The sequence below is a fragment of the Trichosurus vulpecula genome, chromosome 5, assembly GCF_011100635.1.
Source record: "Trichosurus vulpecula isolate mTriVul1 chromosome 5, mTriVul1.pri, whole genome shotgun sequence".
In the NCBI taxonomy this organism is placed as follows: domain Eukaryota; kingdom Metazoa; phylum Chordata; class Mammalia; order Diprotodontia; family Phalangeridae; genus Trichosurus; species Trichosurus vulpecula.
The window spans coordinates 140,347,784-140,368,150 of record NC_050577.1 but is presented as its reverse complement, the minus strand read 5'-3'; the positions used below and the strand labels follow the sequence as shown (position 1 = coordinate 140,368,150).

General features: G+C 37.5%; 1 protein-coding gene and 1 non-coding gene across 3 annotated transcripts in view; one reads left to right on the top strand and one right to left on the bottom strand.

Annotated features, from left to right (window-relative positions):
• Positions 1 to 20,367, bottom strand: part of DOCK4 (dedicator of cytokinesis 4) — a 541,696-nt gene that overhangs the window by 156,066 nt on the left and 365,263 nt on the right. For both annotated transcript variants that reach the window (XM_036758430.1, XM_036758431.1), the window contains exons 17-22: positions 15,709 to 15,865; positions 9,626 to 9,723; positions 9,421 to 9,504; positions 9,155 to 9,255; positions 2,695 to 2,776; positions 1,178 to 1,348 (exon numbers count right to left, since the gene is read on the bottom strand). In XM_036758430.1, coding sequence (XP_036614325.1) covers positions 1,178 to 1,348; positions 2,695 to 2,776; positions 9,155 to 9,255; positions 9,421 to 9,504; positions 9,626 to 9,723; positions 15,709 to 15,865 — 693 coding nt within the window. The remainder of the gene's footprint in view (positions 1 to 1,177; positions 1,349 to 2,694; positions 2,777 to 9,154; positions 9,256 to 9,420; positions 9,505 to 9,625; positions 9,724 to 15,708; positions 15,866 to 20,367) is intronic.
• Positions 16,091 to 16,197, top strand: LOC118852453. Its single transcript, XR_005010536.1, has one exon. It is a non-coding gene; the product is annotated as a U6 spliceosomal RNA (small nuclear RNA).

Here is a 20,367-nt window from a genome sequence, read left to right as displayed (position 1 = left end):
ATCTTTTATTTCTAATTTGTCAACTTAATATCTTATTAATTTATCTTTTTATCTTTTAATAACTCATATCTTTTAACAACATAATATCATTTAACATTTATATAACATTTGTGTCTTTTAAATATAACATTTATATCTTTTAATAACATAATAATTCAGACTTCTTTTCTGGTAGGGAAGCCCAAAAAATTTTACTTGGATTTTCCAGATCACAGGAGCACTGTGCCCCTACTCCCCGCAATGTGGAAGGGATAACTATACTACCATCTTAATATCTGGTACTTGCCCTGCCTCCCTGAAGAGTTTGTTGTGATGATGAAATGGGATAATATATATGAAAGCACTTAAAACACCATATAGCCCTATACAAATTTAAGGCATTATTATACTTCATCAAACTGGCTTCCTTTAAGAGCTAGTTAAGTACCCCACCAAAAAAGTCCAGAAACATGATTTAGGTGGGTAACCAATTCAAGTATACTTAATGGCACATTACAGTCTCCAACCTATTACCGACCTGGAAGAACTGATTTTAAAGCTTTAATTTGTCCCCATTAACTTCCTGGGGGAGGGGGATGTAGAGTTCCTACTATCTCTGCCCCTCTGATTGGAGGATGGGACCCAAAACGCAGATGCATCCTCCTCATTTCTCACCTGGCTGTTCTATTCTGTGACTTCTCCACCATGCCCCGAAGGTGAGTACCTTCTCCTCTAGCTCCAAGTTTGACATCAGGACAACTGCAGCAGTCATTGTAATCTGCCCCAGGACAGTTAGGGAGCATGTAAGTACCACAACATGCAGTTTGGTCCTCGGCCCTCGTAATCAGGGGCCAGAGTTCAAGAGATGAAAAAGCAGTTTGGGAAGATAATCAAAACCATGTTGGATCTAATGAAATTCCTTCCACAACAATGATGGGAATAGGCTGTCCAGCCACCAATATTCTTTCTGGAAACCAGAAATGGTGCTAACACAAATCACTATCTTTTCAATTCAGGTAGAAAAAAGTTGCAAATAAAGCAACCAAGTTCTGCTATTTAGGGCTGATGGAATAAAAAAAAAAACCTATTCTAAATCATATCCGGTGCAGCTATAAGCTGAAGCTCAATTATGTTTCTACATAAAAATAAATAAACTGCAAACACCTTTTCTCCCTATTCAGCAGTTAACAAAAATTACCTGTGATTGAGATAAAGCTCCAGACCCTTTGCTTTCTTGGGAAAGGAAGAACCGTACTGACATTAGGAGCTCCTGAATGCAGCACCGGAATTCTTCTTCATTTTGTCCACCAGTGGCAAGAGAAAACAGCCTTCGAGACTGAACTATATACTTAAAAATATATTCCTGTGCCTAAAGTTGAAGGAAAAAAAACCAAATATATCAAAATAAAACCCAGGCACCTTAACAAATAGTAGAGTTCCCACTCCCCAAAAGACCAAAAAAAAGTTTTTCAAAGGAAAGAAGAGAATGGAAATTTATCAACCCTTGTTTTAAAAATTAAGGCCCAATAGATATTTTGAACCTTTTCATTTGAGGATGGACTTTCCCCAACGCCCTGATGAGATGAAAAAAGAAGGATCACAAGAAACACTATATGATTCAGCCTGGCAGAGTGAATAGAATACTGACTATAGAGTCTGAAAGATTCAAATCTCCTGACATGTACACTAACCTCTCTCAGTCACTATTTCCTCACTGATAAAATGGAGATAGTCATATCTGCAGTACTGACTTCACAGGGTTGCTCCAAGACTCAAATGAATTGACACACAAAAAGCACTTTGCAAATTTTAAAGTTCTAGGCAAATGTCAGCTATTATTATTAGAAAAACCAATTTCTTCAATTGAATTTTATTTGGGAATATGAACATCAAAAGGGAATAGATAACATGAACATTAGTCTGGAATATATTTAACAAAGAGAAGTTAACCTTAAATAAATTATTTTGTCCTCATTACATTTTTATTTAACTTGAGTCTTAGGCTTTTTGTTCAATACTCCTAAAGTAATTTAGTAATGTTGCACAATAATTACTTTACAAAATGTTAATGCCCTTTGGCCTTATCTTCTAATATCATACAGTATAATATGACTAGGAATACTATCTTGTCTTAATTTGGAATATCATTTTTCAGATAATCAAAAAGCTTCTAAGATTTTATTTCCTTATTTTTAAAGGAAAAAAAAGGATTTTCCCAACATGTCTCTGAGCAAGGAGTTGTCTTTTCCAGTTTTAGTTGAAAAAAAAAAAAAACAAAAACAAAAAACAAAGGTGCAGAATTACTAAGTGACCTGTGTGAGTTTATATCCACATTCCAATGGAATGATTGATAATCAAAGATCTTCTTTCTCTCATTAATTCTTCCTATTTGATGGGAAAATTCTGAGTCTAATAATTTCAATATGATTCCAGCAGAGGAAGCTGGTGTCATGATTGAAGAAATGCTCTTAATATGCCTCTGTACATTCTTTCTTCCTCCCCACCAACCCAAAATAATCAGTAGATTCTGGGAAAAGTGTGAAGAAATAAAAGCTCAAAGAAGATTTTAATTTCTTAACTCTCTAGGGGAGCCATAATTTCAAAATCCCAAAATTAAATGCCACAAGTATGAACTTTATTAATCTATCACCACCAATCTCTTTGCACAAAGGGAAAAATTCTGTTTAGGGCATTTGTTAGTTGCGCTGTATTTACCTTTAGAACTTCCTGGATGTGTTCCTGTCGTTCAGCTTCCGTTATTCTATCCACATACCACTTAAGAACTTTTATAAGATCTCTAAAAATAGAGAGAAAATATGCACTGCATGGATTTTTTCCTAATTCTCATAATAATTAATAATCAATGTAAAAATCAAACACCCAAATTAAATACCTACTGTGATTGTTGGGAGGCTTCTTTTCTTGTCAGGAATATCACTAATTGATGACTGTGGATGATTATAGGCCTTAATAGACCCTTAATTTTAGATATGTCATGTTGCCAATGAATAATAACCTCAATTTCCCCTGCCTAACTCTGCAGCATCATCATTTCTTCTAAAGCCAGATAGGAAAAACTTTGCCTTAGCTTTTTTTTTCTCCTGGATTTTCTTTATGCCATTAATTTAAATTTTCTTTTTTAAACATTGCTTTCAAAACAATTATAGTCACATGGGACAGTGGAAAGAATGCTAGATTTGTTCACCAAGGACTTGAATTTGATTCCCAAATGTCACCTGAGCAACCTTAGCCAAGTTACTTGACTCCTTTGGGCCTCAGTTCCCTAATTTACAAAAACCAGAGTGTGAGACCTCTAAGATTCCCTCCAGCTCCAGAACTATGGCCATTCTCATGGATAGATTTTTGAAGCCTTTGTGCTCTAAACCACATGGATACTACAATTACTCTGCCCTGTGTCACTCCAACAATGTAAGAGTCCTTCATTATTGCCAAGTGCTCAGAGGCTGAATTTGGCATCTTCCTTGCTATGGAACCTGTTCCCACAGTTGAAGGCACTGCCTGTTTTCCTACTTCACTGAGTTATTTGGGAAAAGCAAAAACAAACAAATGAAAAACAATTAACCTTATAATCTTAGAGGACTTAGATCCCAGACTCTTGTTGCTAGGACCTTGTCCAGGACGAAGGCTTCATATACCGGGTGATCTAAAAGCCAAGTGTATCTTCCACATGGAGGGTATCTTGTCCTTGGCCATACATATTTCCTACATGTAGCCCTCTCCATTCATGGCCTTTACATGTGACCATTTTTCTCATTCATGTTGGGTGTATTTGTGGAAGAGTATATCCCAGATTTATGGGGAAAATATTTTCATCCTACTTTTATTACTATGCCTTTACAATAAATACCTTTCTTTGAGCCAACTGTGCCCTCTGGCTGCCTATTAAAGGTAAAAATATCAGTGAGGGTTCATAAGCTACAGTTTTAGGGATATAATTGCACATAGTACCTTCAATATGGGGTAGCCACCCTGTGGGGGACCCATTCTAAATTCTGTGGGGCTGGGAGGAGCCCAGGCGTTAAACTGCCATTTTTGGATAAAACTAAAGAACTGGCATTGAGCGTGAGTAAAGTCATACCCCTGGGAATGTAATCACCAGAGATGTACCAAGCAGTCTTCTTGCTGATGTAACTTTCTTTTCTTGGCAAATGAAAGGGAAAAAAAAAACTCACCCTTTCCTCTATAACCTCAAGATCCGAGGGTAGAATCCTCAGTCATCTGCTATTTCATTCAACCTATAGCTGACAAAGTCCCACCTCTTCCTCCTTTAATCCCTGTGGTTCGGAGTCACCATCTGCCAAAGCTAAAACTCCTTTCTTCCTCAGCTACTACTTGGTCAGGCCCCTCTACCTCACACTCATCCTTAGATTCCCTATTCTCCTCTGTTCCTCAGTCCCCCTACTCTAGTTGGATCCCTCTGATCTATTATTAAAACACTTCCCTTTGTCCTAGACTTCTCACTCTCATACATTTTCCATCTCATAGTATTCATGGAAAACTAGCCCTCTCCAGATCTACCTACATCCCCGGTCAACTTTTCCATACGGGAGATCTCTTCTCTACCACATTCCCTACCCCATGCCAATATCCTGGGCCAAGAATAGTAGTAAATATATCCTTGGTTTTCATTGCCAATTCCACACCAACCTTTTCTTGCTATCCTTTAGCAAACACCCCACCGTTGAGGCCTCTCCTGTCTATATCATTCAGGACAGATCCTTGATACATTTATCTATTGGCCTTCAGGTTATGTGATCTCTATTCTCAAGGAGACTCAGTGCTTTGCTCAGTCTTCCTCTCTTCTTCAACACTTCTTACTTCATAATTGTAGACTTAAATTTATGTATGTTGATATACCCTCTAACAACCTGATTTATTCATCTTCTCAACTCCCATGGCCTATATCTTTAATCCACCTCACCCACTCCCACAGGGATGGTCAAACTTTTTATCTTACCATTACCCATAATAATAACACTACCTCCATGAGCCAGAATTCTGAAATTCCTCTAATGGACCATAATCTCCTGTCCTTACCTCTTTTACTCCTCCTAAACCTGTTCCTCCTCCTCACAATAATCTCCAATCTAATCTCAATTGGCCCTTCGCTGTTGCAATAATCATGTCTTTCTTTCTTGAATGGCTTTCTTTAACACTTCCTATACTGATTATCCAAACGTTCTATTCTCTCTGCAAGTCCCTGGAACAACCCTCCCCTGTTCTCTCTTAGGAGAAAGACTTTGCCTCCAATTTGACCAATAAAAGAGAGGGTCTTTCTATCATGAGCACTTCCTTTGTCCTTGATCTAGACCTTAAAACCACTCTATATAACTCTATTCCCTACTCCTTTGCTTCAGTTTCTTGCCAAGACCAACTCTTCTATTTTTCCCTTGAGCTCTGTCTTTGCTTCTTCTTGGAGGTATTATTCTCAAACACCTCAATCCATAAATGCAGCCTTCAAACTTCTATATTTCTCTGGAGGGTACCGCCATCCTTCTTGTCAATGAGCTTCCTAACCTACGAGTCATTCTTGACTTTTTTTCCTCTCACACATACCAATAACCAATCACTCGCCAAGGCTTGTCAATTCTACGTCCACATCATTACTTCAATCCATCCCCATCGTTCAACACTTCCACTACCCTAGTTCAGCTCCCCTCACTTCTCTCTTGGTCTATTACAATGGTCTAATTGATTTCTTTCCTTCTGGTTTCTCCCCTCTCCAATTCATCCTTCACTGCCACAGTTTTCCTAAAGCAAAAGTCTCACTGTTACCCATCTGCTCAAGAATCTTCAATGGCTCCCTGGAACATCTGGGGATAAAATATCAACGCCTCTGTTTTGAATTAAAACTCTCCACCAGCTCTCTCCAACTTACCTTTACAGAGCTATTTCAAAAAAGCTTCCCTTCATACCAAGTGTCCCAGACAAACTGACTGTTGACCAGACTCAGTGGTATACTTCCTATCTCTGTGCTATGAGCAAGCTGTTTCCCATAACTAGAATGCTCTCCCTGCTCACTTCGGCTTCTTAGAAGTTTAGCTTCCTTCAGGTACTAGCTCATTCCCTCCTATTTGAAAGTCTTTCCTGATCTGCCTCTGTTAAGATTTAAATTCACTTAGAGTTATTTGCGTACATGTTGTACTCAGCAGTAATGTAAGCATCTTGAGTTTCCCACTTTTGTTTTGTAATGTCTGACAGAGTGCCTTACACATAAAAATGAATTAATGAATGTTTATCAAATTGAATTTGATAGTAAAAAGTCACTTGTATCTTTTGTTCTCTGCCTTCAAACCTGGGCTTGCTTCATTTCCTATGACTGGGAAGCCCTCCTCATGTCAAAATCTGAAAAAATTTTACCCATCCTTTAAGACTTAGCTCAAATTACAGTTACTCCATGAAGCCTTCCATTACACCCCCCCAAGCCACTCAATTTCCTAATGTTTACTGAAAGGGCCAATCAGGTGCCTTACGAGCAAGTTCAATTTAACAATTAAAGTGATAACTTCTGAAAGAAAAACTTGATGAATGGCCTTATAATATCTGGCCCAGTCCTAAGATACATTCCTAAAAAAGAGATGTACCCTAGAAACCGTGTGGAGTTAATAGTGAAATCTAGAAGCATTAAGTGTTTATGTCTGTGCACATGAAGTATTGTATCAAAAACAAAATTTTTCCCAAATGCATTTATTTCCTCCATGGCTTTATGAAAGCACACTATAAATTTATAGGTATATTGGGCTTGATGCCAAAAAGTGCTCTCGCTCTTTATCACAGAATTCTAATAATGCACAGAGAGTTAATTTCTACAGAATCAAAATGTTTTGGCCAAAGATATAATTTTGGCCAAAGACATCATTCTGTTTTATTAAACTCTCTCAAAATTACAGTCTTTTCACCTTGAGCTGGGGCAGTCGCAGGATTATAGATTTAGAGAAAGAAAGGATCTTAGAGGCTGTTAGACTAAATCTTTCATCTTATATATGAGGAAATGGTGGCCCAGATCATTTCAGTGACTTTCTGAAGATAACACAGATTAAGGCAGAAGAGCCAGGATTTGAACCTGGGTCCTCTGACCCCAAATTCAGTGCTCTTTCTGCTTGATCAACATGACTTCCCTTGTCTCAAGAGAATACATATGTTACATAGTCATTCAAAAGGTCAATCTCTTCCCTCTCAGTGAGGAGTGAATAAACGGAGATGCCCACAGAGCAGACAGCTGCTGAAGGGGCTATTTATAAGACAAGATGTTCCAGGGAGCTTTGACCACCCACAGTCTCACAGGATTCCATGGTACTTTTTTGTCTGGTTTGGAATGATTGGCCCACTACCTCCCTAGCCAACCTGAAAGGTAGGTAATTACACTCCTGCTCTCTAAATTCCAATTCCAATTTGTGCTTAGGCAGGATGGTAGAGCTGGGAGAACACTGCTGACCTCTTCCTGATGCTGTTGCATTTCATCCTGGGCATAAAATCACACTGACAGTGAAGCGAGCCATTGCCCATCAATTCAATTAGACACAAAAATAACTCTCCTCGTGTAAACATTAGAGGAGCAAATTTCGACACATGAGCCAGAAAATGGCCAAACCAAAGATACCCATGTGTCATTCACAGTATTCTCATTTGCATTGTGTATTAGTTCTTTTTGGAAGCAAAAATGTGCTGTAGACCCCATAAGACAGCACAATAAAAACAAAGCACTCTGAATGTTATTTTGATGCTTAATTTGAACTGGCAGTATATGTGTACACTGAAGAAACTGGGAAGTAAAGGTAAAATCCAGGTCAGATGGCTACATGTCTTATAGCTGTATTAAGGCAGAGCTAAGAAGGTCAGGCGAAGGCCTACTCCCTACCTACATTTTTTCCCTTCTTTCTTTCCTTGCTACTTTCCTACCTCTCTTTGTCTCCTTCATTCCTATGTTCTTTCCTTTCTCCCTTGCACTTGAACTGATGAATGTCAAATTCTGAGTAGAAGATAATGACTTCTACTTTACAATTATCCTTCTGTAGTAGGGTGGGTGAAGCAAACACCTGAGAGTTAAGAATTTTTGGCTTTAGTGCAAATATCTTAGGTAGTATATTGTGCCAGACTGCCAAGCCTGAAGTCAGGGAGGCTCATCTTCCCAAGTTCAAATCTGTTCTCAGACACTTCCTAGCTGTGTGACTCTGGGCAAGTCATTTAACCTTGTTTGCCTCAGTTTCTCTTCTGCAAAATGAGCTGGTGAAGGAAATGACAAACCCCTTCAGCATTTCTACCAAGAAAACCCCAAATGGTGTCACCAAGGGTTGGGCGTAACTAAAAAAAAAAGCAACAAGTGAACAAAAACAACACTGAAAGTAAGCCTTTAAACTGTACTAAAAGTCAAATAAACATTGTACTCCAAATCAAAAGTCCTAGATTTGAGCCCCAGATTTTCCACGTTAGCTGTGTGCCTCAGGTTAATAGTGTCATCTCTCACAGTGTCAGTTTCCTCGTCTGTAAAACGGGAAAGACGAGATGATCTTTAAGGTAGCATTCAGGCCTAACAGCCTCACAATTTGTGGGTTTGCAGGTAAGGGACTATGCTAGACACTGAATGAGGCATTTGCTACTTGATAGCAATTACCCATTGAGATAGTGAGGGGCAGAGGCCAAGACACAACTTTTCCTTGGCATCGGCTTATTGTGTACTGTAACTTTTAACTGAATGAGGAGGAACAAGAAGTAGTCCCCTCACAGCTACCTAATTTACTTAAGCAGATGTGTCAGAGAAGGCTGTTTTTCCTCTAGAAGTTAGTCAATATTTTAAAACTGAAAATAAATATAATTTCTCAGAGTCAAGGAGAAAAAAAAACACTAGCTACCTTAGATTGAAAGGTGACGAATTAAAAATTAAAAGAGAAAAACCTTTAAAGCTTTATTTAGTCTCATACCAAGTTCAAGACTATAATTTGGGAAGCTGTTTTTCTCCTTGGGGATTTAAATAAAGATGCAACCAGATTTTTTTCATGTTGGTATTTTAAATTAGATTCAGACTCTGGGAATATTACACATACTGTCCTTCATTTCTTCCTATGCTACCTTTTAAATTTATATCCATAGTTGGTGTTGCTTAGAAGGATTGAAAAAAAGGATGGTTTCAAGCCAATTAAAAGATAAAAGCCCTTACCTGTATGCAAGTGCCCCAGCAAAATGACTTTCAATGTAAGTGTCCATTACAGGTTTGAAATGATGAAATTTGCTATCTTGCAGTAAGTTTATTATGTGGACCTAAAAGAACATTGAGCTTTATTAAATTGATGCAAATCCAGTTCCTTTTGTTACCTGTAATTGAACTACTATGCTCTCAATTTCATATTTCTGAAATGCTTTTATAACAGTCATGACTGAGAGGCAAAATGATTAATATACAATTAAGGAAAAATTTATACTCACCAAAGAATCAAACACCTTTGACCCATATTTTTGAGAATTTTCATCTAAAATTCCAAATAAGGTATCCAGAGTATCTTGCAGAAACTGTTTTTCAGATGAAAATAAAATTCACAAAATGTCATTTTGTCCTTTTTGGTTTCCTCCACCCCCTTTTCACAGATATTTTTTCTCTGAATTTCTTCAAAAGGGGAAAACAAAAGTTTACCTTTACTATCTCTGAGCCATCAATTTCTTTTATTTTGGAGAGGCAGCCTGTTATCTTGTCTGGATGAGTTCTCCATTTTAGAAGATCAAGCATATCTCCTATGCAAAAATAAAAGGAAGATAAATAACCACAGGAGATCTTAGATTGTTCAACTGAAACACTCAGCTGTTAAAAACCTGAAACCCCAAACAAGCCACAACCAAACACAGAAACCAATGTAATAATGCTGTCAAGTTTAACTGGAATCCCATTAACACATCCCCTTTCTAGAACCAGGCGCTGTGTAACAAGATCCAAGTAACTAATATCATTTAGTGGAAATGGTCTTCACATTCATGGGCACATCAATTCACCAACCACACTTGTGTTTGCGTAGAGAGTAGGAACAGTTCTAACTTTGCCCGAGTGAATTAGTCAGTATTTGGAAAGCTAGACTATAGCAGGGTCCAGGCAATTCTGTGCTACAATTCCTTCATCAATTGAGTGAATAATTTTTCCCTGATCTTCTGGCCCTCTCTGGTGGTAGCAAGGCAACCTGGTGGTTGGTAACATGAAGTCAGCAGTTTAAAACTCACATGCATACTACATTTGCATGTGCACACACACACAACTATACACAACATATCTGAGCTTTAATATAAATGCACAGCGTGCAGCAGAGATGTAGAAATACTACGGTATGACTGGCTGATCTTTCAATCAGCATGAGAGGAAAGAAAACCATTTTAGCATTCAGCAAAACTGAATGAACAGAAAGGTTCACAGAGCATGCAGGAGGGATTTGCTAGGATTCAAAAATAAAACCCACATATAAGTGAGAAATTTACTTCAAAGCATTTGTTTCAGGAGAAATCTGATGGGGACTCCTTGAGACAGAAAGATATCACTAAGGGAAAAAAAAAACCCGGAGTAGTTAAGATTAAACAGGAAATTATATGTAGTGAACAAAAAGAATAAAAAACAAATACCTCAGGGAGAAGTCACAGAAAACAGACATGATCTCAAGGAGTTTGATGGAAAAACATAGAAAACACGAACAACTTCACAATGAGTTGAAAATTTATAAATGTGATGCCCTCACAGAGAAAGAGAGGCAAAAATCCTCAGGGATATAAAAGAATTGGGCAAACATATTCATTTCCTAAATTACTATATTTTAAAGAAGAGATTTATGAGTTTTCTGTAACTCCAAAGTATTTGAGCTATATTTTCAACGTTCATGTCTGAATGAACAATCCTTATGATTACAAGTAAGTCATCGTACTTTAAGTATTTTATATTTTCATAATATGCAAGAGCGCTAAAGCGACAAAAACAGACCATTTGTTTTTCCACTACTCTGCTGTCTCTTTCCATTCCCTTTATGGTACCTTTTACATTTGACCCCACTTCTGGCTGCTAAGTATGCTGTTAAAAAAAGAATTATTCCACGCTGTCATATCCCTTTACTCTTCTCTCCTTAGTCTTTTCTTTTTCCTCTGTGCCTCATGTGTACTACCAATACCTCTTCTTCATCAGTCAAGAACTGTCCTAGACAGCCCAGACATTCTGTGGAAGCATGCTCCATGTAGGTGGGGCATGGGCCAGCCAGTGCCTGGCACAGAGCACTCAAAAATACATGTTGACTATGATGGTGATAAGGGTAACTCTGGATGGAGGAGGAGAAAGGCTGAAGTGTGATTGACTCTTATAGGGATGGAAATCAAATGTCAAAAGTGATAAGTGCATCCAGGGATGCCCAAAAAGGCATTTATAATGATCATAAATTCATAGTCTCTAAAAACATGAAAAAAAACCAACAGTGAAAAATCATCTTCTGGGGCTAGAGGGAGGGACAGAAGGGAAAACTGGAGGATAATGATAGTGGATGCAAGAAAAAAAAAGTATCAATAAAGACATTTTAAAATAATACAGAAGCAAATTCATGAAAGAATACCCATGGGACAGTTTTGTTCCTACCATGCTAAACTTAGTATACACCAAAATGCTCATATGTAAAAGAAGCTCACAGACTCATATATAATCTTTTTTTCTGTTCTTTGTATGTTAAAATATTTGGTTTGATAAATAGATAATGAAAAAGATTTTTTTTTTGAAAAAGAAAATAATGTAGTCCAGTTCCTTCTGTTTACAGATAAGGAATAATCTTTTTTTCTGTTCTTTGTATGTTAAAATATTTGTCTTTGATAAATAGATAATAAAAAAGATTTTTTTAAAAAAAGAAAATAATGTAGTCCAGTTCCTTCTGTTTACAGATAAGGAAAGGATGCTCAGCAAGTGCAGGGCCCAAGACATGAACTCGGGTCTCTTTCTACCATATCACAATGAAGTAGGATGCTAATGGAATGTTTGATCAAGCAGCATTTTCTTCAAAAATGGTAGTTATTTTACATGATACGTGTAGAATGTATGAGACTTGTATCTAAGGCAATATTCAAAAATCCCTGACTATCACAGGATATCTGTGAACTAGATATCATGATCTACTACTCCAAATTAGAAATTCATTGGTTCAGTTCAGTCAGCATTGATTAATACTTTCATCACAATACATACTAGACAAGACAAAGAAAAACAAAACAAAATTATGATGGGGTACTTGCTCTCGATTTTCACTTATAATCAAGCCAAGTAGGTGGCATACTGGGTAGAGTGCTGGCCTTGGAATCAGGAAGACCTGAGCTCATATTCAGCACCAGACACTTATGAGCCATGTGACCTGGGACAAGTCACTTTAACCTCTCTTAGTCTTATTTACAAACTAGGGATAGTAATAGCACTGACCTCAGAAAGTTGTGATGTGGATCAAATGAGATAATGTATGTAAAGTGCTTTACAAATACCTAAGTGGTATAAAGATGTTAATTATTCTTCTTGCTGGAAGAACAGAAAACACATCTAGCATATTTCCATGGCTCTTGAAATTTCATTAAGCTTTCTATAATAATGCCAAGCAATTACATTTATTGGAAAATCTACATGACTAAGAACCTGCATTTCTATCTTAATTTGCATAATAGTTATTTGCGTACATGCTGACCAACTGTTACCAACAGGTAGATAAGCTTTAAAACCCTGGAAGTCGCAGGATCCCCTCCCTACCCCAGACCACTGGTCCTGATGTCAGCCCAGTGCCTGCAAAAATCATCTGGGGAACCAGTCCATGAGGAAAAAGGGCTAACTATCCTTACCAACTGGCAACCACTTCCTAATCTGTAGGTCTGGTAAGCCAACCTAGCTGAGTTAGCAGAGTACCCTGAGGAAAAGACAGAAGCAGCATAAGCCAGTTAAGTCACTACTACCTTAACAACCACCGGCCCTTGGATCATGACAGAGACAGTTGAGGATCCTGAAACCCAAAGCCTCAGAAATGGCAGTGCCCTACAAGTGACTTTCTTCACTTCCATCCTGAGCCCCAAAGCCATCACTGAAGACAGCAAGGGTTCTACTTTCCTCTCCTTCGTCAACACCAAATGCCAACTAATTGCCAGTGATGGAAGGCCAACCCAAAAGCCCTGGGAGTAGCAGCACCTCTATTCCCCGCCCTCCCCCCAAAAAAAACATTGTCCTGCTTCTAGTTCATCATCCAAGGAAGCAACTTCCATGAGATGTGATCTGGCAACCACAGATGCCACAACTACCAAAGGCCCGGAAAAGGATGTTCTTGCCTTTAAAGTCCCTGGCACTGTCAAAGGCTTCTGCACCAGAAAACTAATGACCTTAAAGATGATGCATTGCCATTTGCATCATAAGGATCATGACACCATTCCACCTTACTTACAGCTGACACCTTCTATGCTTCCCCATTAGAATGTGATCTCCTTGAGACCAAATGCAGTGATATCTGTAGCACTCAGTACAATATCCAACACACAGTAGGTGCTATATAAATGCCTATTCCCTCCCTCCCCCTTCCCTTCCTTGAGAGTAATGTCTGTCTTAATTTTGATTTATATCCCCAGTGCTTAGCATGGTGATGACACAGAAAGCCTTGCTAAATGCTTTTTCATTCATTCATTCACATCATTCCATCATCCCTCCTATGAGACTGTAAGCATCTGTAGTCAGGAGGCATATTTCAGTTATCTATCTCTCCCTACACCTAGTGCAGTGACATAACAAATGCTTAATAAGATGTCTGTGTGAGCTTTCATGTTATAAATAAGATTCATTTCTTTCCCAAACATAGTAGGATTAAATGTGAAATTGTTCCATGCTAACATTATTCCTATTCCTATCATTTAAATGGTATTAAATGAAACAGAAAGAATGGCATTGGGGTATACATTCTGCATGATCACTTCCCTTCCCCCCTTCTTCTATTCAAAATATATTACTCATTTCCTGCTTATTTTCATCTGGTTGTCTTCTTAAATGGACAAGTTTAATTAAGGCCAAAAATTATAATTTAGCATTTGTGAGGCTTCAATTGTATTCAAAATAGACTCAGCCTTCAACAGAGGCAGACTTCCAATACTTTAATCCCACGTATCCCATATTATGTTTATATCTACCTGTAAATGTTGTTTTCCTCTTACAAAATGCAGCTGTTAATTATCAGCCCCTCAGTGTTGATCAGTGCTCAGTACCTATCTAAAATACTAACATTAATATCCTTATCCTAGAAATAATCATATATAATCCTAGGTCATTTATGGTAGAGAATTGATTATTGGTGAAGGTATTTCTAAAAATCACCACTATGTATAAGGTTAGAGGTACTTTATAACACTTTACTGGGGGACGTGGTGCAATTTAATTAAATGCCAACTCAGCCTAAGGGACAGGCACATGCTTAATTTACCCAGGATGAACAGATATCCTTTAATGGATGAAGTGGATAAAAGGGTGATTCAGTCTATAACCTTCACAGGGGCAGACTGATGGCCCTCATAAAAATTCATGAAGGATGGTAAATGTTTTGCACTTATTTACAAAGTTGCACCAATGGAGACTTTAGTTAATTGGAGATAGACCCTGAAAAGCATCATGGCATCTTAGATAAAGGGTCAGCTTTGGAGTTAGCAAGACCTGTATTCGAGTTGTCCCTTTGACACACAGAGTTATATAACACATCAATTCTTAGGGCTCGAGGCTCTAGTACATTGTAAATTACATATGAGCTGAGAGAGACAGATAGCAGGCACTTTTCAAGTTCAATGAAAATAAAACATGAAGCAGATCTGGAGAGAAACGAATAAAAAATGTAGAAAACTATTGAGAATTCAACATATATGTGTGTGTGCGTCTGTATATATATGTATACGTATGTGTGTGTGTGTGTGTGTGTGTGTGTGCATTCTGCACCAAAAAGGAAAGGCAATTCAAAGTTGTTCAGTACTGTAGCATTATGTTTCATCCCCCATACCCCTCACCCTGCCAAACAGATAAACCTTTTTTTATTATGAATGATGGATCATGGAACAGTAAAAAGATAAAAGGAAAAACACCAGTATCTATACATAGAAGTATTTTTTTGAAAAACCGTATCTTATAATATGTGGGTTGTTTTGTCAGTATAATGAATCTGCCTTATTAGTCTGCCATTCATGATGCAAGCCAGACATGAAAAGCTCAAAAAAAAAATCATTTACCTCCTTGAGTACAGACATTGTTTCCATAATGATCTACCAAGAAGATGGGCTTGCTTTATTAATCATAACTTGCTAAACAATCAATGACATAAAATGTAATGTTAGAACAGAAAAGCAATATCCATCTAATTAAACAAAACCAGCCTTTTATTCAGAAGCTGGCAATAAGCTCTGGATAAGGGACCATAAAACAACAGATTAAGGTGGTGCCTCCTTTGTTCTCCCTTGTTTTGAAGCAGCTGGGTTTTGATCACTTAGTCTAAGGGTTCTACATTTGGTTTCCAATGTTGAGCTAATTTTAGAGCCATTCTTAAATTGTGTATGCCTGATGGATCACTGAGCCCCAGTTGTTTCCATCTTATTAGAAAAGGCACAGACAAAAGGAGCAACCAGATCTTCTAGTGCACAATCCTTAAATATTTCAGTGTTTATCTGGAAATGTCATTTATAAATTCACTGGAACAAATAGTTTTCAAAGAACCCACCTACCATTCTGTGTGAGTTTAGTGGAACAGAGGAAAGAGGTGATCCAAAAGGACTCTTTAGTGGCTTTTATTGCTTGATTATTGGTCCCAAGGAGACTGGCCTTGGAAAAAGGAAGTCTGAGGTAGCGACTAGAATCCTGAAGGTTTGTATTTTCTTCACACTGTTTAAAAACAAAAGAAAAAAGAAACTAAATAATTTTTTTTTCCCAAAGTAGAACTACAAATGACATTTGACTTAAAAGAAAAAAAGAAAGAAACCCTTCCTCCCCCACCCCCAAAAAAGTATGGCTTGTTTTACCATGACTTCAACAATTAACACAAAGGGTTCCTAAGAAATTCTTCCATCCTGAAACAGCTAATTGACCTGGTGAAATGTCAATGATTTTGTGCTTGCTTTGGCAGTACATTTACTAAAATTTGAACAATACAGGGAAGACTGGTATGGCCTCTGTGCAAGGACAACAAGAAAATTTGTGAAATGTGTTCTGTATGCTTCCTTAATGGCAGGGCAGAGGGAGGTGGGAGGGAGAGAAATTGGAGCTGAAAATAAAGTTGAATATAAAAAGAAAGAACTTAAATGATTTCAAGTGCAAATTTTACAGGCTTGTAATGAGACTAGCTCTTTAATGAGGCCCAATTACTTTATAAGAAGAGCACATCTGTGTGTAGATTAAAACTGCTTTAGAAACATTCAGTCACAATAGAATCCACAACACTTTAAAGTATGGGATCTCCTAAATGTCTCTGGAACATTTGTACATATTTTAAAATTAATTTCATCAGTTCATCAGGAACATTAAATCTTTTAGCTAGTTTCAAAAATTGTGCTCAGAACATTATACATAAGACATTTTGCCCCTAAGAATGAAAACTTACTATTTTATTAAGCTGTGATAAACTACCTCCAAAAATACTCCATGCACTTTCAAACTAAAATGACAAATGACTTTAAGGGGCACAAGGACCCATTCAGAATAACTCTGTGCTGGCTCAGATAATTAAAAAAAAAATTCTTGCCTAGCTTGGACACTTCCATGGCCACAGCCCTAAAATCTTGATAATTTCCCATTAATTGTGCAAACTTCATTCATGGTTTTATAAATGACAAAAGAATTCCCTTAGGTGAAAAAAATCATCCCATAGAAGTGTTATACGTGATGAGACTGCGAATGAGAGTGCAAATAAGAGTAATAGTGAGAGAAAGAGAGCACTTCTGATGAACTACACATTTTGCTTTTGAGGTTTAACTGAGGCTAAAAAAAATTTCTATATTAGTCATGTTGTGAAAGCAAACAAAAAAAACCCAAGAAAGTAAAGAAAAACTGCTTCAATCTGCATTTTGACACCATCAGTTTTCTCTGGAGGTGGATAGCATTTTTCATCATAAATACTTCATAATTATCTTGGATCATTGTATTGCTGAGATTGCTAAGTTGATCACAGTTGATCATTATACAATATTGCTGTTACTATATATTGTGTTCTTCTATTTTTGCTCATTTCACTTTACATTAGGTCACGTAAGTCTTTCCAGATTTTTCCAGAATTGTCCTGCTCGTCATTTGTTATAGCACAACAGTATTCCACCACGATCATATACAACAGCTTGTTCATCCATGCCCCAACTGATGCACATACCCTCGATTTCCAAATCTTTGCCACCACTAAAAAAGCTGCTATAAATATTTTTGTGTATATAGTTCCTTTTTATTTTTTTTCTCTCTCTGGGATACAGACTTAGTAGTGTACTATTTGGTCAAAGGGTATGCATGGTTCTATAGCCCTCTGGGCATATTAAGTAAGGCTTTCAAGACCAAGAGCTGAATTGCAGTAAATTGCTAGTTAGGATGAGGACATCAAGAATAGTAGGCAAGGTAGATATATTGATAAAGGTTAGATATGAATTGATAAAGCATATAGAAAGTGCTCACTATGAGCCGGTCACAAAGTTAGGTGCTGGAGACCCAAATACAAGCAAAGGAGACTGACCATCCCTATGCTCAAGGAGCTTATATTTTAATGAAGAGAGAGAACACAAAAGGAAGAGCTAGAAAGTAAAAGGCACGAGGGAGAGGAGGAGGTTACTCAGGAAAGGCTGTTAGAAAGCGAAAGGTGAAGTTTAGAGAAGAGTGGAGTCAGTAGTGCCATGACCATCCTGAGCACCCCATTAAATGATGATCTTAGCTAGAGAGACTTGCCAGTTAGGAGAACGGGGCCTCAGGATGGAGCCATGTCCAAGGTGGAAAGGTGCCAAGAGGGTAAAGACAAAGAGTGAGGAGTGCAGCTGGGAATGATAGAGGGACGTTATGAGTAAAATGATTTCACATTTTACATTCATAGGACCTGGTCAAGATATACAGAAAACATTTTAACATGACTCATGTGCTATACTTGATTGTGTTTCCTAAATGGCTCACAGAGACACTGGAAGTTTAGTAATAACTGTCCGAATACTATAATTTTTCCATGTTTTTGGCTCTAGCTGATAATCTGTATTTCAAAAACATCCATGTGGTATACTGATAAAGCATTCAGTATTGGGGGATTAAGGAAGGCCATGATAAAGTGTTCCTGAAAAAAAAAAGATAATTGTGATTTTGAAATAGCCATCCACATCAGGGGCTACAGTGGTCTGTGTCCTAATGTCAATGTCGGTCTCAAGCAAGTTTAAAAAGTGAGACAAATGTCTAGAAATTGCCCTGCAAGTACAAATGTATACTTTGAAGTTGTGAAGGTGATGTTATAAAATGAAGATGTTAACTATAGGGAGCTAAGTTGAGTAGGGACGAATGGTTGAGTGGTAAATGAACACTGAGAACCAGAAATAGATATGGAGAGCAGGAAGTTGGAGAGGCAAAACTAGAAAAAGGTGAATAAGGATAAATGAAATAAAGGTGGGGAGATAGCAACATGGAGACCTAAGATGGTAGGTCTAACAGGAGAGGACCACAGAACCTGTTAGACCCATTCTTAAGACAGAAAGAAGAAAAGAAAATGCAAAATGCATTAAGAAAAAGAGCACTGGTCATGTCACAAGATGGGGAACAAATCGAGGCTGGTATGATAGAACTGTCAGGAATTAAGGACAGGGATAAATGAGCCATATGCATGAAGGAGAAGGCCTTCTCACTGAGGTTGTTAACCAGAAGTCATAAGAGTGGCTTTGGAACACATAGAATCTTACTCCTTGAAGGTTAAAAGGCTTACTAAAGAAGCAGATTAATTCAGGACTAGAGATTAGTGAGAGGTTTAGCTAAGAAGAAGACAAGACAGGATGAATGGGAAAATCTTCATACATGATTATTCCGAGATGCAGCAGGACTAGTGTTGGGGAGTGCTTGCAAATCTCAGCCTAAGCTTGTTTAACAACATGAAACCATATCAATGGTAACCCTAAGTGGTATACTGTTAGTTCATCATGCTACAATAAAGTTTAGTTATGTGCCAAAACTGTCGGTTTGCTGGAGAAGGGAAGGGGAAGAAGAGTGGCAGAGATGGGAGAGAAGGATAAGTAAAGCAGATAGATTAAGCATTTATTAAGCTCATACTGTATGCTAGGTACTACACTAAGCGAGGGGAATACAAATATAGGCAAAAAAGGGAAGGTGGAAAAGGAGAGAAAGAAAGAGGGAGATAATGAGGAGGATGGATGAAGGAAAGGAGGGAGAAAGCACAAATGGGAAGAGTGTAGGGTGAGGGAACAAGAGTGAAGGAAAAGATAGAGAGGGGGGAGAGAGATCTGAGGAGAGAGAAGCAGGACATGAAGCCAAAAGACGGATTTTCATGGGACAAATACCCTTCCCTTCTGTCTTTTTTTTTTATATACATGCCGGATATGAGAAATGAAGAGGTAGTCCATGGTTCCACCATGAGCAGTAAATGAAATATGAAACCCTATTTCATCACAAAAGCACTCAAAGATTTGTTCCTGTACATGATTAACATTAAAAAGAATGCCACAGTTTCATGAATTTTCTTATAACTCAAAGAAATCTTACCCCTCTGGAGACCAAAAGAAGACTAAAGAAGTCACTGGAGCCAGGCTGGAGGCTAGTTTCAATTTTTATTCTCCATTTACATAATCTCCTTAGTAAAATTTCTACATATCTCCTCTTCCCTGGCTCTTTGTTTTTGACATGTAAGAAGGTAATGAATCATTTCTAAAGGTGTGACCAATTATTTTAGAAACATTACAAAACAAGAAGAGAAATACCTATTGCTTTCCTCACAAACCAGAGTTATTCATTCACTTGCCAAGTGCATATCAGGGGGAGAAATTTTAAATCTGGATTCTAATTAATATACCTATTAATGAATTTTGATCAAAAGTGGGCAAAGTTCTAAAAAACAACTTGGAATCATATAAGAAAAGTTACTAAACTGTCCATATTCTCTTATCCAGAGATTTTGTTCTTGGGACTTTTCTTGTATGTTTCTGAATTCTTTCTATGTCATTCATTATCAGTATTTTTCTGAATATTTTTGTACATGTCAATTTCTTGTTGTAGTCAAAAATATTTAGAAAAACACTAATAATGATTTCTTAAAAATTCAGGATAAAAAAATATGTACCCAACCATTGGGGAACATATAAAGAAATTATAGGACATTACACAATGGAATATTTCTGGAACATAATGAATGACATAGAAAGAATTCAAAA